Source organism: Lipophrys pholis (genome assembly GCF_963383615.2).
Source record: "Lipophrys pholis genome assembly, chromosome: 17".
In the NCBI taxonomy this organism is placed as follows: domain Eukaryota; kingdom Metazoa; phylum Chordata; class Actinopteri; order Blenniiformes; family Blenniidae; genus Lipophrys; species Lipophrys pholis.
The window spans coordinates 23,273,881-23,291,260 of NC_137643.1; the positions used below are offsets into that span (position 1 = coordinate 23,273,881).

Below are 17,380 nucleotides of genomic sequence, written 5' to 3' on the forward strand. Positions count from 1 at the left end.
TTTGGATAATGGAATAATGAAACGAGTGAGCTCAAGACCTGAAATTATCTCAGTGGTTTTAAATGTGATTATATTCACATCATGTTGATAATAATTATCATCGTTAGAATATAGAAATATGTGGTGCATAACGTTTAGAGGGAGGCGCCGGGACTCGTGCTCTTATTGTCATGCACCGAACAGGAAGTTCTGCGCTCGGACCTTCCGGATGAAAATGGCCTTCTCCCTCTTCCTCTCCTCCGGCTCCGCTCCTCTCTTCCCGGAGCGCTGCTCTGCAGATTGCCGCTCTCATTAACACGGACCCCGGCCGGGGAGTGGGGGGCGATGCGAGCCGGAGCTGCGAGCTCCGTGCGGCGGTAGGAAGCTCCGTGTCCAGCCGAAGCTAATGGGAACCTCGGTGGCCGAAAGGCGGAAGACTGCGCAGCAACAGCCCGGAGAGGAGGCGCCGCGCGGCCGTTGGCCACATCCCGGGGCGCGGAACCCCGCGGAGCTGGTAAACACGGAGCCGGGGGCGGAGGGCGGAAGCTGGGCAGCCGGCTGTGGAGGAGCCTCCTGCGGCTGGAGGAGAACCGCGCCTCCTGCTGCATGCTAAGGCTAGCCGCTCCGCTTCCAGCCGGGTCTGTCAGAGAGACTCGACCGGAGCGGGGTGGTGTAGTGGGTGGTGGGGGGTGGGGTGGGGGGGTTCTGTCTCTGCCTCACCCCCACCCGTGTTTGGAGGTCCTTGGCGGGTTATAGTTCAAATGAGTTTTCAAAATCTGAGAGATGTAATAGAAATTGAAGGTTAAATATAAGTTCTCATTTTCCTCTTAAAAAGAAAGTGTGCAGCGTCTGTAACGTCCTCACACTGCATCTGGTCAATGAGTTTGATTTGGGGTCAGATGGACAGTGAAGTGTTGAAATGATTCTACTGGAGCTTTGAGGTCTGACGACTCCACAGAAACTTGAACTAACTGACAAACTTTATTTTGTGCTCTTTGAGTGGCGGAGTGTTTGGGTTGACGGAGTGTTTTGCTTGACGGAGTGTTGGAGTGATGGAGTGATGGACTGTTGGAGTGAAGTGATGGAGTGATGCAGTCAGATGAAGGTGTGGGACATGAAGCTGTAGATGTGACGCTCCTCCAGCGTGCTGACGTGTCTCTGTGGCCTCAGGACTCTTTCAGACTGTGACGACCCCTGATGACCTGAACGACCCTGAACTGACTGCATGGCGAGCAGGAGGAAGTCCACGACGCCCTGCATGGTGCCGGCCCGGGACAACCCGGACCCGGACGCGGCGGAGCCGGCGCCGCCTGAGGAGGGCCCCGGTGGGGGGGAGGACCTGAACATGGCGGAGGGGGGGTACGAGTGCAAATACTGCAGCTTCCAGACGTCGGAGCTGAACCTGTTCACCAGGCATGTGGACACGGAGCATCCTGATGTCGTGCTCAACACCTCCTACGTCTGCGTGGAGTGTCACTACCACACCAAGAGGTACCCCCCCCTGTGTGTGTGTGTGTGTGTGTGTGTGTGTGTGTGTGTGTGTGTGTGTGTGTGTGTGTGTGTGTGTGTGTGTGTGTGTGTGTGTGTGTGTGTGTGTGTGTGTGTGTGTGTGTGTGTGTGTGTGTGTGTGTGTGTGTGTGTGTGTTAGGTACACGTCTTTTACCCACAATGCTTTGCCCTCAGTTACGACACACTGCAGGCCCACAATGCTCGGCTGCACCCCGGCGAGGACAACTTCACCCACACGATGGTGAAGCGGAACAACGAGACGGTGTTCCAGCAGATGGTCAACGACCTGACCTTCGATGGCAGTTTCATAAAGATGGAGGCAGAGGAGGGAGAGGGAGCGGGGGTGGAGGAGGAGGCAGAGGAGGACACGGCGCGGACCGCCATCGCGCTCAGCAAGACTCCTATCATGAGGATCCGGAGTCGACCGGAGCCCAAGAAGTTCTCCACTATCAAGGCGAGTGCTGATGTGGTCATCAAGGTGGAGAGTGATGAGGATGAGGAGAACAAGGAGCCACCCACTCTGTCACCCGCCCCCACCGCGCCCGCCGCCGCCCCGCGGCTCCTCCCCCTGTCCGCCCCGGTGCAGGTCCAGGCCGTCTCGCAGAACCTCGTGGTCAACAGCTCCAACATGCTGCAGATCAAAGGCGGCAGTGGCGTGCTGCCTCCGGGAACGCTTGCTCAGGTTCTGTCGGCTCTGCAGAACCAGCAGAACCAGAACAGTCCGACACAGACGCAACTCCTCATCCCCATCAGCAGCATCCCCACCTACAACACCGCCATGGACAACAACGTCCTGCTGGCCAGCGCCTACAACAGGTAGGAACCACAGGAACGGCCAGGTTCCGCAGTGGAACCTGAATTACACTGAGCTCTGTGCAAATAACTACATTACCTCAGGTGGACATTGGGTTACAGTCTGTTTAGTTCAATTTCAAGAACCTTTATTACCCCACGGTGCAATTAATGGTGTGTGTGCATGTGTGTGTGTATGTAGGTTTCCCTACCCGTCGCTCTCAGAGATTTTGGGTTTGTCGTCACAGACGAAGTTCAGCGAGGAACAAATCAAAGTTTGGTTTTCTGCTCAGAGGCTGAAACACGGAGTGAGCTGGACACCGGAGGAGGTCTCTCTCACACACACACACACACACACACACACACACACACACACACACACACACACACACACACACACACACACACACACACGCTAGTACCTGAACCTGACGTCTGCTCTGCAGGTGGAGGAGGCCAGGAGGAAGAAGTTTAACGGCACGATTCAAACCGTCCCTCAGACCATCACAGTCATCCCCGCCAACATTGCCGCCACTGCCAACGGCTTGCAGTCCATCTTCCAGACGTGTCAGATTGTGGGCCAGCCGGGACTCGTCCTCACTCAGGTGGCCGGTAACGGCGCCACCGTCCCCGTGGCCTCGCCCATCACACTGACGGTTGCCGGCGTCCCCGGAAACCAGCCCAAAGCCGCCGAGCCGTCTGCCTCCGAGTCCAAGACCGAGCTGTCGGCGTCCTCCGCCGGCACGCCATTGGGCGTGGACGCGGCCTCGGCCGGCAAACCCAAGAAGTCCAAAGAGCAGCTGGCGGAGCTGAAGGCGAGCTACGGCCGCCGACAGTTCGCCACCGAGGCGGAGATCTCGCGGCTCATGCAGGTCACCAAACTGTCAAAACGAGCAATAAAGAAGTGGTTCAGCGACACGCGTTACAACCAGAGGAACTCCAAGGACCACCACAGCCTGCTGCTCAGTGAGGCGTCTGGCAGAGCGGCGTCCGGCAGGGCGGCGGCGACTGCCGCCCGAGCAGCAAGGAGCAACAGCGCTGGCCTGAACGATGGTGCTGTCGCCGATGGCGCCGCTACAATCATCATAGACTCCAGTGACGAAACGGGCGAATCCTCGCCGACGTCCGGGGGCGTTCCAGGCTCGTCCGGCTCCACTCTCGAACGCCGCATTAAGTTCCGCCACGCCTTCCCCGACTTCACGCCGCAGAGGTTCAAGGAGAAGACGGCAGAGCAGCTCCTCCTCCTGGAGTCCAGCTTCCAGAAGTCCGACACGCCATCAGACGAGGAGCTCAGCCGCCTGCGGACCGAGACCAAGCTGACACGGCGCGAGGTGGACGCCTGGTTCACCGAGAAGAGGAAGACGCCTTCAGCATCCAAGAACAGCGATGGCGAGGGCGATGCGGGTAAGTCGCCGTCCTCGCCCTCTGAGCGACCGACACCTCCAACCGCGAGCAGGCGGTCGGTGAAGAGGACGCCGGAGCAGCTGACCATCCTGAAGAGAACCTTCATCCGCACGCAGTGGCCCACGCCTGAAGAGTACGACCAGATGGCGACGGAGAGCGGCCTGCCAAGGTCCTACATTGTCAACTGGTTCGGAGACACTCGCTACTCCTGGAAGAACAACAGCTTGAAGTGGTACTACCTCTACCAGATCGGAAAGGTGACGGCTTCTCCCCGCCACTCAAACCACGTAACAATTCAACAACATAACACAATAAAATAAACACTTGTGGTAGAGAGTCTCTTTGATGTCAGCTGATCAGTAGAGGCTTTTATCTTGACATATATAAATCAACAGGAACACCATGGCAGGAGGACACCCCACACAACACCCTCTTCACTCCTGGTTGCCCGCCCACAACCAATAAACCAAACGAAACTAGATTTATTAACTACATGAACTAAGGAACAAAAACAACACAATACAACCATGCACACTCTGCAAAAATAATATAACCCGAAACATTATCTAAAACAGGACTAACAGAAACTCCCATGATGCACTGCAGCAACCAGCTCCGTGATTGCTACAGTATTTCATTTGTAAAGATATGATATCTTAGAAGAATACTGTTTACACTGTTTATTTAATGCCTGATACCTGAAAGACCTTAGAGATAAAATAGCCATCATATTTCAGTGGTTTTTTGTGAGTTGATAGAAATGTAATTGATTGTGTGAGATGGGCAAATGATGTCACGTCATATTGATCGCAGGCTTGTGAATCGAATCGAAATCGTATCGTGACAGACTTTGTGATGTCGGCAGACATCGTATCGTCATCCAAACATATCGACATCGTATCGTGATGAAGCTGCTGATTCACACCTCAAGTAACAATGTAGCAACATACTGATTTCTTAACATGACATTGTAACAATTTAATATTTTAACATCGTAACATTTATATTTTAACATCGTAACATTTATATTTTGGTGTGAAGCTGTAAAAACTTATCTACAAATACCAAAACAAGTGAGTGTAAAATACCATCAGAACACGTGAGCTTTCACGCGACCGGTCATTAGTGTGAGCATCGTTAATCTCCAAACGACGGGTCAAGTCTGACTGTGTTGTCCTGCAGGTGGACGAGGCACTGAACGGAGGAGCCAAGAGCCACAAGAAGTCTAGGAAACGCTTCCGTGGCTGGTCCAGGAGGACACGCCGGCCATATCCCTGCAAACGCTCTCCTCCAGAGGGCGCCGTCGCAATCAAGGTCTGTGTGACGTCTGAAAAGGAACGAGAAAGATGCTAAGCTAACACACACAAGTCTACTCCGGAGTGTCAGAATCGGGGTCTGTCGGCAAATAAGAGTCGCTTTTTGGACGTTCGTGTCTGTGGACTGTTCCCAAACGTAGGGAGTCTCTCGTGAGACATTAGTCTCAGAAGTCTGAATCAGTGAGAGAACCGTGGAAGTCTCGGTAAAGCCTCTGTCTCACTGCGCAGTATGTGCCGGGACCAGACGGTACGTGATGAGTTTTCGTGTGCTTCCGCTGACAATTTGTGGCTGGTACTGAAAGAACCGTACCCAATCGGTACGGTTCCATCACAAGGAGCTACAAAGCAGCTGCACTCTGCTGATTGGTCAGCTGCAATATTTAAATATCTCCTCGGCTGTATAATCGCTGTTGTTCACACACTCCACTTTGTGCTCACTGGTTGATTAGTGAACTGGGTTTATTGAAATGTGGGCGCTACACTGCCCCCTGGAGTTTAGACGAGGTGCAGACGTTCCCCTCTATGACAGGAGAGGAGGAGACTCAGCGGGGGCTGGATGCTGCTGTTGACAAAGAGAAAGTTTTCTAGGCTGTGTGACCGAGAACCTGGCTTTGCTCCGACGCCTGAGCAGCACCGCAACTAATGTGTTCCGCTGGTCCTGGTTTACCGTCACGAGATGACCTCATATACTTGCAGCATTACGTGGCGTTCACAACCCGCCTACATCTTCAGGGGACTCTGTGGTGGAACCAGGCAACAGGGTGGGGTCTGGGTGCTCCTTGCTGTAATGTGCAGTACTGTATCATACGGTAGAGTACAGTATGATACAGTACTATACCGTATTGTATTGTACAATACAATACGGTAGAGTATTGTACTCTACCGTATTGTACTGTACCATACTATACTGTACCATACTCTACTGTACTGCACTGTATCATACTCTCTTGCCTCACAGCCAGAAGGTCCCAGTGCAAATCCCGGGCTGGAGTGCAGGAACCTTTTTGTGTGTCTGCCCTCTCCGTGTGTGCGGTTTTCCTCCGGTACTCTGATAGTCCACACAGCCTGCACCGTGACTCTGCACCTGAGCTACACCCCCAAAATCCACCCCCCCCCCCGAGCGCCGCGCTGTGTGGCTGCTGAACAACGGCTTATTTGGTGATGAAATTTCCCGTGGGAGGACTCATGAGGGAGTTTTAATAAATTAACTCTGTTGTCAGTCTGTCCTGTGTAGTGAATGTCTGCTCCAACGAGCCGACAGCATAGACATATGCTAGTAGATCACTCACTATATGTGTAGAGCCTCTAGTCTACACCATATATGCGCACAGTGGCGCAGTGGTTAGCACACTCGCCTCACAGCAAGAAGTTTGTGGGTTCAAATACAGGGCCTTTCTGTGTGGAGTTTGCATGTTCTCCCCGTGTGCGTGTGGTCTTGAGATTGTTAATCTCAATGTGATTCTCCAGGGTAAATGAAATATAGTAGACGATCTACTAGAGTATGTCTACTGTGTTGACTAGATAGAGTAGTAGAGGTCTACTACTATATGTCTATTTTATCCTTCTGTGTTGAGAAAAACCCTGCAATATGAAAACCAAGAGACTTTTCAACATTCCTCTCCAGTCTCCGACCTCCCAGAGAGCTGACTCTTATTTTTTTAAGGGAAACATTATATGGTGTCATCGGCACTTTAAGTTCGTAAGTTTGAGTCACAGTAGACATTGGTGTCTGTGGATGTTTGAGTCTGTCCCTCAATCTTCAGGGTTCAGCCTTTCAGAGGTTTGACGTCCTCCCAGAGACTCCACCTCTGAGAGACTCTGCCGTCCTCACGGAGACTCCACCTCTGAGAGACTCTGACGTCCTCACAGAGACTCTGAGTCTTTCAGGGATTAGAGTCTCTGATTGTAATCTAACGGCTGATTGTAATGAGCAGCTCGTCATCTGGCTTTGTGCTGAATGTGGTGATGAACCATCAGGACATTCAGGCGTGTTAAAGAAGGGAGACATGGAAAACATGCAGAGCCCTCCAGGATCTGAGTTTGAGATTTCTGGTCTATGTAGATGTTGGTCCCTGTAAACGTCAGTCTGTCAGGAGGTGGTTGACATGTCTGTCCCGCAGGTGAAGCCGGGGAAGTCCTTTCTGAAGGATTACTACGTCAAGCATGGCTTCCTGAGCGAGAGCGACCTCGACGAGCTGGTCACCAAATCCAGCATGAGCTACCAGCAGGTCAGGGACTGGTTCTCCGAGACCGCCCGGAGGGCCGACGATGGCAAGAAGCTGTTCAGTGATGAGGAGGACCAGGAGGACAGAGAGGACCAGGCAGAGGAGGGCGAGGTGGAGGACATGGAGGAAGAGGAGGCTGCGGGCCAGCAGGCCCACAGCGACAGAGAGATGGAGGTAAAGGAGCAAGGAGACGAAGAGGACGATGTCCAGGACGGGTGCTGGGACGAGGTCCAGGAGGAGGAGTCTGCAGGCGTCAGCCAATCACAGCCCGAGGAGCAGACGTGAACAGGTGAGTTTATGAAATCCTCGGAAATAAATAGTTTCTTTAAAACCCTGAAAATACTGAAAAGATCCAGAAGTTACAGCTGAAAACTTCAGACGTCTGGAAACTCTTATACTCTTATACTAATAGCGACCAGGCTAATTCCTTTAGCTTCCTGTCTCGGCAGTGAGGACTCGCTTTCCCCGAACCTTATCTAGAACCAGCTTCATGTTTACTCTGACACACGGTTCCTTCAGGAACCGTCTAGGACAGGGGGGTCTGAAACCACATAGGGACAAATAGACTGTTTTATATATATATACCTATACCAATGCTTTACCAATTTCCTGTTTAATGTTTTTGCTCTACAGATCTGACTTTTCTCAGAGCGATTCGGGACCTAACGACAGCCGCCGGACGCCCCACCCCCCCCGGACCGGACACCCCCCCCGGACGGGCCGACCCGCCGGACGACCCCACCGACCCGCCTGTCACCCCCCCGGACGGGCCGCCGGACGCCCCCCTGGCCCGGACCCCAGACGGGCCGCCGGATGCCATGCCCCCGGACGGCCGGGCCGGCAGACGCTCGTTCATGCTAACAGACATTCGTGCTAACAGCGAGAGCCGCTGACATAACTCTCCAGGCTTTTATTTGGGGGACAATGACCGAAATCTTATTTTTGACCTTTTGGGTCTTTTTTTTTTTTTTTTTTTTTTTAACAAAAAAATTAAGAAAAAAATTGTTTGTATGAGTAAATAAAAAATCCGAAACATTTCTACTAGGCATTTTCAAAATAAAACAGGAACCGTCTGAAATCCTGAAACATTCAGAAGAACATTTTTTTTGGGGGGGTTTTCTGTGATAATTGGACCGAATCAATCAGTACCATTCTGCTTTAATCTGAATGTTTTGTATTTGTTCCAGGTGACTTCCTGTTGAGTCTGTGCCGCTCTTATTATGCTCTCACCGGGTCGTTCTGGTCCAGTTCTTTTGCGGAACCGACTGAGAAAATCCACTTTTTAACTCTCAAACTGTTTGACCTGTGAGCCCAGTGAAACCTGTCAGAGTTGTGAGTGTCCCACAGTGCCACCTGGTGGTACACGATCATGTTACAGCACTTTGTTGATTGTTAGCTTCAAATTCCAGGAAAGAGGAAGTATTTTTTATCAAGGACTTTGTTTTGTAGGTTGAATTGGTGAAACTAGACCAGGAACCAGATCCAGATCAGTCCTGTAATACCTCTGTGTACCAGCAGAGGGTGCAGTAAGTCAAGCTCGCCGCTCACACATTAAACTGCAAATCAGAAAAAGTGTCGCAAAACACTTGAACGTTTGTTGACGTGATTAAAAAAGATCAAAACGTTGGATGCAGTCTGAACCGGCCGGTTGAAAGGCATTCTGGGAAATGGAGCACAAAGAGAAAGAACGTCCAGATTCTAAAAGTGAATTTTTCTTCAATTGACACTGCGTTTGTCTACAAACGGTCGTTTTTCCCACTTTGTCTGTTGGCTTCACATTTACTCCTCAATGGGACTCCAACCCACACGCAGGTTTTGGCTCGTGGGCTCGACTTCAGGAAAACAGAAACTTTACCTCAGCGTCGCAGGTTTCTCCAGGACTCCTTTGTTTGTTTCCAGGACTTCTTTTACTGTATGCATGAAAAACTCACTTTAAGAAGACGACGTAGTTCTTAGCGTTTATTTCCTCGATACGGGTGAACAACGACAAGCTTCAGGTTTTCCAGCAGTTAGAGATTTTAAGCACTTCGCTCCGTTCCTGCAGGACTTTTAACTTTTTAACGTTTCATAAGAAGAAAAGCTTTTCTTTCTGTGGCACGTCGGACGTTTGAGCGCGCCGCCACGCTTTATGCTACTTTATTTATTTATTATATTGGGACTCATATCTTTTTTTTTTTTTTTGACTGAGCAAAAAAATTAAAAGGTGAAATAATGAAAGTTGTTTGGTTTCAGTTGTATTGATGTTTTTGTTCTAAATGTGATTTACGTCATGGCGCTCAGGAACCAACGCGTCCTATAGAACGACGTGTCATACATAGTATGACAAATATGAAATGCAGATCTGCCGACCTCGTCAAATTGTTTTTGAGTACCACTTGTGTTGTACGGCCTTTTTTCTCAAACTTTTGCAACTCCATTGCTTCAGTCATTTCTCCATTCACTGGCTAGAAATTGGTTATAAAAAAACAATAAAACCTATATTTTTGATAACAATACTTTAAATAAAGAAAATATAGACATTTTGCGCTCAACAGAAAACCAAAAAATGCTATGTCCTTATCATGACAGCCTTTCAATGGAGCACAGAAACACTTTCAAAACATGAAAATACTGTTAACAAACCAAGGTAACCGTCCATCCATCCATCATCCGTCCATCCATCCATCTTCTGTTGTCAGTCTGAGCACCGTCACCCAGATCACATTACACCATTAAGAACCTTCCTGCAGGTGGTGAGCCCCCCGGGAAGGTGGTGCCCCACGTGGGACTTGAACCATCTACCTGGAGATTAAGAGTCTCGTGCTCTTACCAACTGAGCTCGCCGGGGGACCAAGGTAACTATACCATTTACATTTTTTTATTTTGTTGACCAGGGCGGTGGTTGCAAAAGTTGGTATACAAGTTTAAACTGTATAAATAATCACATTCCTCCTTATATACAGGGTGACTATCTGCAATGGGTATATATATAAAGGCTAGAACACACACACACACACCGCTGCCTCCTCTTTCTCTTGTTCTTTGACGATGCATCGGGGTCATCAGGGGAACATGATCGATAGATTTGGTAAAAAACAACAAGCAAACCTTTTTTTTTTTTTCTTCTTTTGTTCACTTTGACTTCGGCTCGAATGTTCCCACAGTGAAAGTAACGTTACGCGTAATATTTCACATTTACCAAAAGCTGGCAGGTACACACACACACACACACGCGCGCTATAGGTTCGATAGGCTCGTTATTCTCCGCTTTCCGACAGTGATTGGCTGAAACTGCCTCACCACGCTGCTGCGCCGCATTGTCAGACACGAGTACCGCGCGTGCACACTCGCCACAGAACTCGCAGCTTTTTGCGTAGTTTAGAGGGGCGAGTCGTACCGCCGTATTTAGATGTCAAATTGCGTACTTGCTACGCAAGATGCGTACAGGTTGGCAGGTTTGGAAATAAAAATAAGGACACGTCCGATAACGGACAGGTATGTGAGACATGTTAGTTTTACTCTACTGATGATGTGTTGTTGTGTTAGTAAACCTGCTTTTACCTTCCTTATTAATCAAAATCCATCATTTTCTCAATTCTCCAAATTCCAAATGGTGACAATGTTGAAAATTATGAATTTCAATTTAAAAAAACAAATTGTGGTAAGACAAATAGTGAAAATAACAAAAATTTAGAAAGGATTTTCTAAGACCTCCAAATGGTGAAAACTGAGAAAATGATAGAGTTGGATGATTAAAAAAAAAATACCTCCAAATGATGAAAATGATTGATCTCAATACAAAATGATGGTAAGGCCACCCCCAAAATGGTGGAAATTATGAAAACTGTTAAAGTGATGGATTCGATTAAAAATAAATAAATAAAAAAAAGCCTCCAAAAGGTGAAAATTGAAAAAAAAAAAATGGGATTTTGAAATTGAAATTTTCAAAAATTAAGAAAAAAAAGATGTCACCATTATAGGCTGGGCACGTTTCCTCTGAGAACAAAGAAACATCTGGTGACCGCATTGTTAGAATCTCCATTAGTCACGGGACCACCAGCAGGGGGCCCCGCAACCCCTCCAGTAAGCTGCACCACTGCACTCCAACAGCAGGGGGATCCACCGACTCCGTCCACCAGAAGAAGCGGGACGCCGCGGAACACCGGAGCCTCCTCCAAACCGATTGGTCAAGACAGCAGGACACCAGTACAGGACTTCCCGGTATAGAACCCGGGCCACGAACCCCCACCCACCTCCAACATGAATCTGCTTCCTGACAACTTTGTAAGGAGACACAAGGAGACACGTGTCAACCCACGAGGACCGGGACGGAATCTTAACTCGCTGGCCAAGTGGAAAAGCACTTTTCTTTTTCCTTTTTTTTTTTTTCTTCTTTCTTCACCTGGATCCACGGAGCGCCGCGGAAAGCTCCCCTGCCTGCCAACCTGAACCTCGCTTCTTCACACCTCACAAGAAGCGCCTGATCCCTCACGGGACCTCCTCGCGTTTTTCACGCCGCGAAACGCAACTCAGGTTTTTCTTTTCTCCGGGACGCCAGAGAGACGCGGCCGCACATGGATGGATTTCCCCCGGTCACGGGAGCATGTCTCACCCTCGTCCAACCCAAGCAAGAGGCTTAGCGTCTGGGCAGGAAAGCAGAATAACGTGGTATTGATGTTTGGTTTATTTTGTGCTTGTGGAGCTCCGGGACGCCGGTCCCTTCCGGGTTATATTTGTGCCAGAATTCTGAGCGAGCAGTGGGGAAAATTTAAGCGCAAGAAACGAAATTGTGCGAGCGCACAAAAAAATCCAAATTGCGTGAATAAAAACTTGAGATTGAGCGATCCAGAAGGATTTCTGCGCTCAGTCTCTCCACACGCTCGTGCAGATTCTTCCTCTGCGCGCAGGCAGACGGCAGCTCAGCCCGGGGGACTACTTTTCACAGGTGAGGTGGGACATTATTATTGTTTGAATTTTGCTAATAGAAACTTATTGTTCTGTATTTCTGTCAACCAGTGAACCGGTAGCAGCAGCGGCTTTGTTTACAGCCTGTTCACCGACTATTAGTCCAACTGAGACTTTATAAATCACATGTTCCACAACACAGACTTACATCAAACTGATTAAAGAATACTAGGAAATAACAGCCACGGGAAACCCGGTTTGCTCTAGGCAGCCCTCACCAGTCGTACATGAAGCCCGGTGACGTCACGCTATCCCACAAAGAGTGCGCAGAACGCCTCCAGTGGCCACGTGGGTCATCGCAACCTCTCGGTGCACCGCCGCCCGGCAGACGCATCAAGTCATTGTGTTCTCTCTCGTCGCATCGCCGCACGCCCCTGGTGGCTGCGTGAGTCTTTGCACTCTCAATGTACCACCACCCAGTGGACGCACATGTCCTGCGCCCTCTAGCGGCCGTCACGGTCATCACACTGAACCTGACGTCTGCCTCCCTCTGGTGGACGTTTGAGGTCATTAAACCAATTCACACTCAACCACACTGACCCGCCGACGTCTGCCTCCCTCTGGTGGACCTACGAGGTCATTACACCCACATTCCGATTTAAACTTACACACACTGTACATAGTGTTTGCTGTTTACTAGATTAGATCTCCGTGTTAGATGACGTTTGATAATTAGATGTGTTGACTTATAAAATGATTCCAGAATTATTTACGAATTAATGCATTTTTGTTGATAAACCACTGTTAGCTGAATTGAACGACTCCTAGTAATTATCGTGTATTAATTGTTGACATTCGCTGGTTTGTAACAGTCTGTGCTCTCACACCTTCTCTTTTATTTAAGATTGTTATATTTTACACAGAAATAGTCACTATTACATTACATTCACACAGGCAGCTTGGGGTTCAGTGTCTTGCCCAAGGACACTTCGGCATGTGGGCAGGCAGAGATGGGAATCGAACCTGCAAGACGACTGCTCTACCAACCGAGCCATGCCATACTATAACAGAACATGTCTTACTATAACACATTGATGTTAAAATTGAGGTTTTGTGGCTCCTTAAACATCTTTTACTTTACATTTCTGTGTTAACGCACCATGTTATTCATGTTTCGGTGGAGGCAGCCGTTCATGGAAGAACTGATCAGCAGTCAATCACTGCATCAATAATAACCTTCAACTTTAAAAACATACAGTTCTTCTCTGTTCGTGTCCTCGTTGACCTTCAGCACCAGGACCACCCGACTGCTGCTCCTCCCCCTCCTGCTCCTCTTCCTCGTCTTTCTCCCCCTCCTTTTGCTCCTCCTCTTCACAGTGATTTCTTTTTACGCCCGGTTGTCCTGAGAAAGTGATCAGATTTGTGAGAGCTGCAGAGGGGGAGCTGCTCCTCCGGCAGGGGGCGCTGCAGCCTCACGCAGCAGCACCTGCTTCCCACTGTACATCACGTGAAGCCTCTTGCCGTTAGTCACACATCATCCACCTCCCTGGAAGTTCAGTGGCTGGAGGAGGAACCACAGGAACTCCACTCAGCGCACGAGGAGTCTGAGGCCACTGGGGGGGGGGGGGGGCGTTTAAGGACGACGAGAACCCTTTCACTACTGACCTACTTACACACACACACACACACACACACACACACACACACGCTGAGGGGTAAATCAGCTTTTAATACTTTTCTCTCTCAGAACAAAAGCAGCACCGGGTCTCTGGACTGTGGTGGTGTAACCCCACCCCCCCCCCCCCCCCCCCCCCGCCCCCCCCCCCCAATCCCCCCCACCCCCCCGCCCCCCCCCTTGTTTTAAAGTTTGACGGGCTCATTTGACTACTCTCTTGTTTGTCGTACTTATAAATAGATTTTAATTGCAGTCTCTGTGTTCACGGCCTAATCTGCAGTTTCTCTTTGTCTCCAACAAACAGATTAACGTTTGGCTCCGCCCAAAAACAGACGCCGCTATTCTACAAGGAAACATCGAGTTCCAGCAGAGAAACGGTTCCTGCTTCAGTTCGAGATGTTCAATCAAAAGTACGGGATTATGTGCAGGATTGACTCTGGAAGTCTTCTTCCCTCCAGTAAATAAAGAGCCAATCATTCTGACACTCGGTGAAGTTCAAAATATAAAACCACCCAACAGTCGACTGGTTACTGTGGTTACCACAGGTTACTGATGGTTAGCATGGTAACTTCAGGTTAGTGCTGGTTACCATGGTAACTACAGGTTACTGATGGTTATCACAGTAACTACAGGTTACTGCTGGTTACCGTGGTGACCACAGGGTACTGCTGTGACTCTGAAGGAAACAGTTACTCTGTAGGAAGCAGTTACTCTATAGGAAACAGTTATTCTATAGGAAACAGTTACTCTGTAGGAAGCAGTTACTCTATAAGAAACAGTTACTCTATAGGAAACAGTTACTCTGTGGGAAGCAGTTACTCTGTAGGAAACAGTTACTCTGTAGGAAGCAGTTACTCTATAAGAAACAGTTACTCTATAGGAAACAGTTACTCTGTGGGAAGCAGTTACTCTGTAGGAAACAGTTACTCTGTAGGAAGCAGTTACTCTATAAGAAACAGTTACTCTATAGGAAACAGTTACTCTGAAGGAAACAGTTACTCTATAGGAAACAGTTACTCTGAAGGAAGCAGTTACTCTGAAGGAAACAGTTACTCTATAGGAAACAGTTACTCTGAAGGAAGCAGTTACTCTGAAGGAAACAGTTATTCTATAGGAAACAGTTACTCTAAAGGAAACAGTTACTCTGAAGGAAGCAGTTACTTTCTAAGAAACAGTTACTCAGTTAACAGTTACTCTATAGGAAACAGTTACTCAGACCACAGGATCATTTCATGTCTCGGTTTATTTCAGACTTTCATCATCGAGGCGTCACCGTGTCTTTACAGAGACCTGGTCCCAGATCCATCAATCTGAACCAGACCCTGAACAAGAACCTGACCAGACCCTGAACCAGAAGAACCTGAACCAGACCCTGAACAAGAACCTGAACCAGAACCTGAACAAGAACCTAAACAGACCCTGAACCAGAACCTGAACCAGAACCTGAACCAGACCTCCTCCTTGTGACACAATGAAATCTAATCAAACTGAAGTAGTACCAGACCATTTGGTGGTGCTGTAATGCTGCTACAGAAATACAACAAAACCAGAGAAGAAGACACAGAGCATGAAGAAATCCTGGGGTGCGTCTTAATAGTTCCTCCTGTCTCCTTTCCTATCCACTTCTCCTTAACCCCAGAAGTGTTTAAGTGGCGGCCATGATAAAGAGCGCTGGAATTCTCACTAAGCAAAAGAAAGGAGGCTCAATGCTTCTTTTAGAACCTCCTTTAGTCGAGGAAACACTGATGCTTCCTTTAGAACCTCTTTAGCCGAGGAAACACTGATGCTTCCTTTAGAACCTCTTTAGTCGAGGAAACACTGATGCTTCCTTTAGAACCTCTTTAGTCGAGGAAACACTGATGCTTCCTTTAGAACCTCTTTAGTCGAGGAAACACTGATGCTTCCTTTAGAACCTCTTTAGTCGAGGAAACACTGATGCTTCCTTTAGAACCTCTTTAGTCGAGGAAACACTGATGCTTCCTTTAGAACCTCTTTTAGTCGAGGAACCACTGATACTTCCTTACCAAAGGAGACCACCTCATGTTCCCCCACAGTTCCTTGCGGTGACAACATTTAAAGGGACCCGCTCATCGGAGCGTTCAGGGAAACTCACCATGACTCAACACAGATCATGTTAAGTTCCCAAAGCAATAATCTGCCTTGAACAACTTTAAATAATCTAGAACCAGATCCCAACTAGGAATGTTATGTGGATGTTTTAAAACCAACACAGTAACTTTTTGTGCAGCCTGTTCTCACTCTGATTGGTTCTTTATTCACTTGGCAGCTGCTTCACTTTAGTTCCTCGTAGCCTGGAGCCTCTTTTCCTTTGAGTTACATTCAGACTTTGTGATATTTGAGATTAAATCAGCAGTCAGAAGGGGAAAGTAGTAGAAATGTACTTTTTGTAGTCGTTTCAGACAATTTGTAGTTTTTTCACCAAGACAGACGTCATTATCTTCACCGCCGTCAAATTATTATTACATCACCCAGTGGAAGTGGGGTCGGATCGTCAAGACAACATGATCGCCTTTCCCTTTAAGGAGTCTCCTAACACCTTCTCTTATCTCCTTTAAGAAGTCTCCTAACACCTTTCCTTAACTCCTTTAAGAAGTCTCCTAACACCTTCTCTTAACTCCTTTAAGAAGTCTCCTAACACCTTCTCTTAACTCCTTTAAGAAGCCTCCTAACACCTTTCCTTGACTCCTTTTGGAAGCCTCCTAACACCTTTCCTTAACTCCTTTTGGAAGCCTCCTAACACCTTTCCTTATCTCCTTTAGGAATTCTCCTAACACCTTTCCTTATCTTCTTTAAGAAGCCTCCTAACACCTTTCCTTATCTCCTTTAAGAAGCCTCCTAACACCTTTCCTTATCTCCTTTAGGAATTCTCCTAACACCTTTCCTTAACTCCTTTTGGAAGCCTCCTAACACCTTTCCTTATCTCCTTTAGGAATTCTCCTAACACCTTTCCTTATCTTCTTTAAGAAGCCTCCTAACACCTTTCCTTATCTCCTTTAGGAATTCTCCTAACACCTTTCCTTATCTTCTTTAAGAAGCCTCCTAACACCTTTCCTTATCTCCTTCAAGAAGCCTCCTAACACCTTTCCTTAACTCCTTTAGGAAGCCTCCTAACACCTTTCCTTATCTACTTTAGGAAGCCTCCTAACACCTTTCACTAACTCCTTTAAGAAGTCTCCTAACACCTTCTCTTATCTCCTTTAGTTTTCCGCTAATGTGCATCTTGTCTGTGACACGTCAAAGGAGAGGCGGGTTTTTCTAACTCCTTCACTCTGGAACTCGTTTTTAGAAACACGTGTTTTCAGGCTCCTAAATCATGGTGTGGACGATAAGACAGAAACGACCGGGCCTGAGGTGCAGGAAATCAATTATGCACTCAAAACACCTGTGTGTGTGTGTGTGTGTGTGTGTGTGTGTGTGTGTGTGTGTGTGTGTGTGTGTGTGTGTGTGTGTGTGTGTGTGTGTGTTTGCTGGTCGGCACGTGAGCTTGATACCTTCAACACGTCGATAAATCAACAGAACAATAAACAAGCTCCTTCAATCAACATGAAGCTCCTGAGCCTGGTTCAATCCTACAC

At 48.3% G+C, this 17,380-nt stretch overlaps 1 protein-coding gene across 1 annotated transcript; it reads left to right on the plus strand.

Annotated features, from left to right (window-relative positions):
- Positions 1–206: 206 nt before the first annotated feature.
- LOC308123103 (zinc fingers and homeoboxes protein 1-like) lies at positions 207–9,439 on the plus strand. The gene is made up of 8 exons (XM_080485380.1): positions 207–493; positions 1,150–1,470; positions 1,663–2,304; positions 2,483–2,609; positions 2,727–3,941; positions 4,867–4,998; positions 7,121–7,514; positions 7,859–9,439. Exons 2-7 carry the CDS (start codon positions 1,205–1,207, stop codon positions 7,508–7,510), a joined length of 2,772 nt encoding a protein of 923 aa, XP_080341506.1. The 5' UTR covers positions 207–493; positions 1,150–1,204; the 3' UTR covers positions 7,511–7,514; positions 7,859–9,439.
- Positions 9,440–17,380: the final 7,941 nt, after the last annotated feature.

Excerpts from the sequence above, each read along its gene's own strand:
- LOC308123103 (XM_080485380.1), top strand. The coding sequence starts at position 1,205 with ATGGCGAGCAGGAGGAAGTCCACGACGCCCTGCATGGTGCCGGCCCGG. Across the intron at positions 3,942-4,866 it reads ACCTCTACCAGATCGGAAAG|GTGGACGAGGCACTGAACGG; the intron begins GTGACGGCTTCT and ends GTTGTCCTGCAG. Across the intron at positions 4,999-7,120 it reads AGGGCGCCGTCGCAATCAAG|GTGAAGCCGGGGAAGTCCTT; the intron begins GTCTGTGTGACG and ends TCTGTCCCGCAG.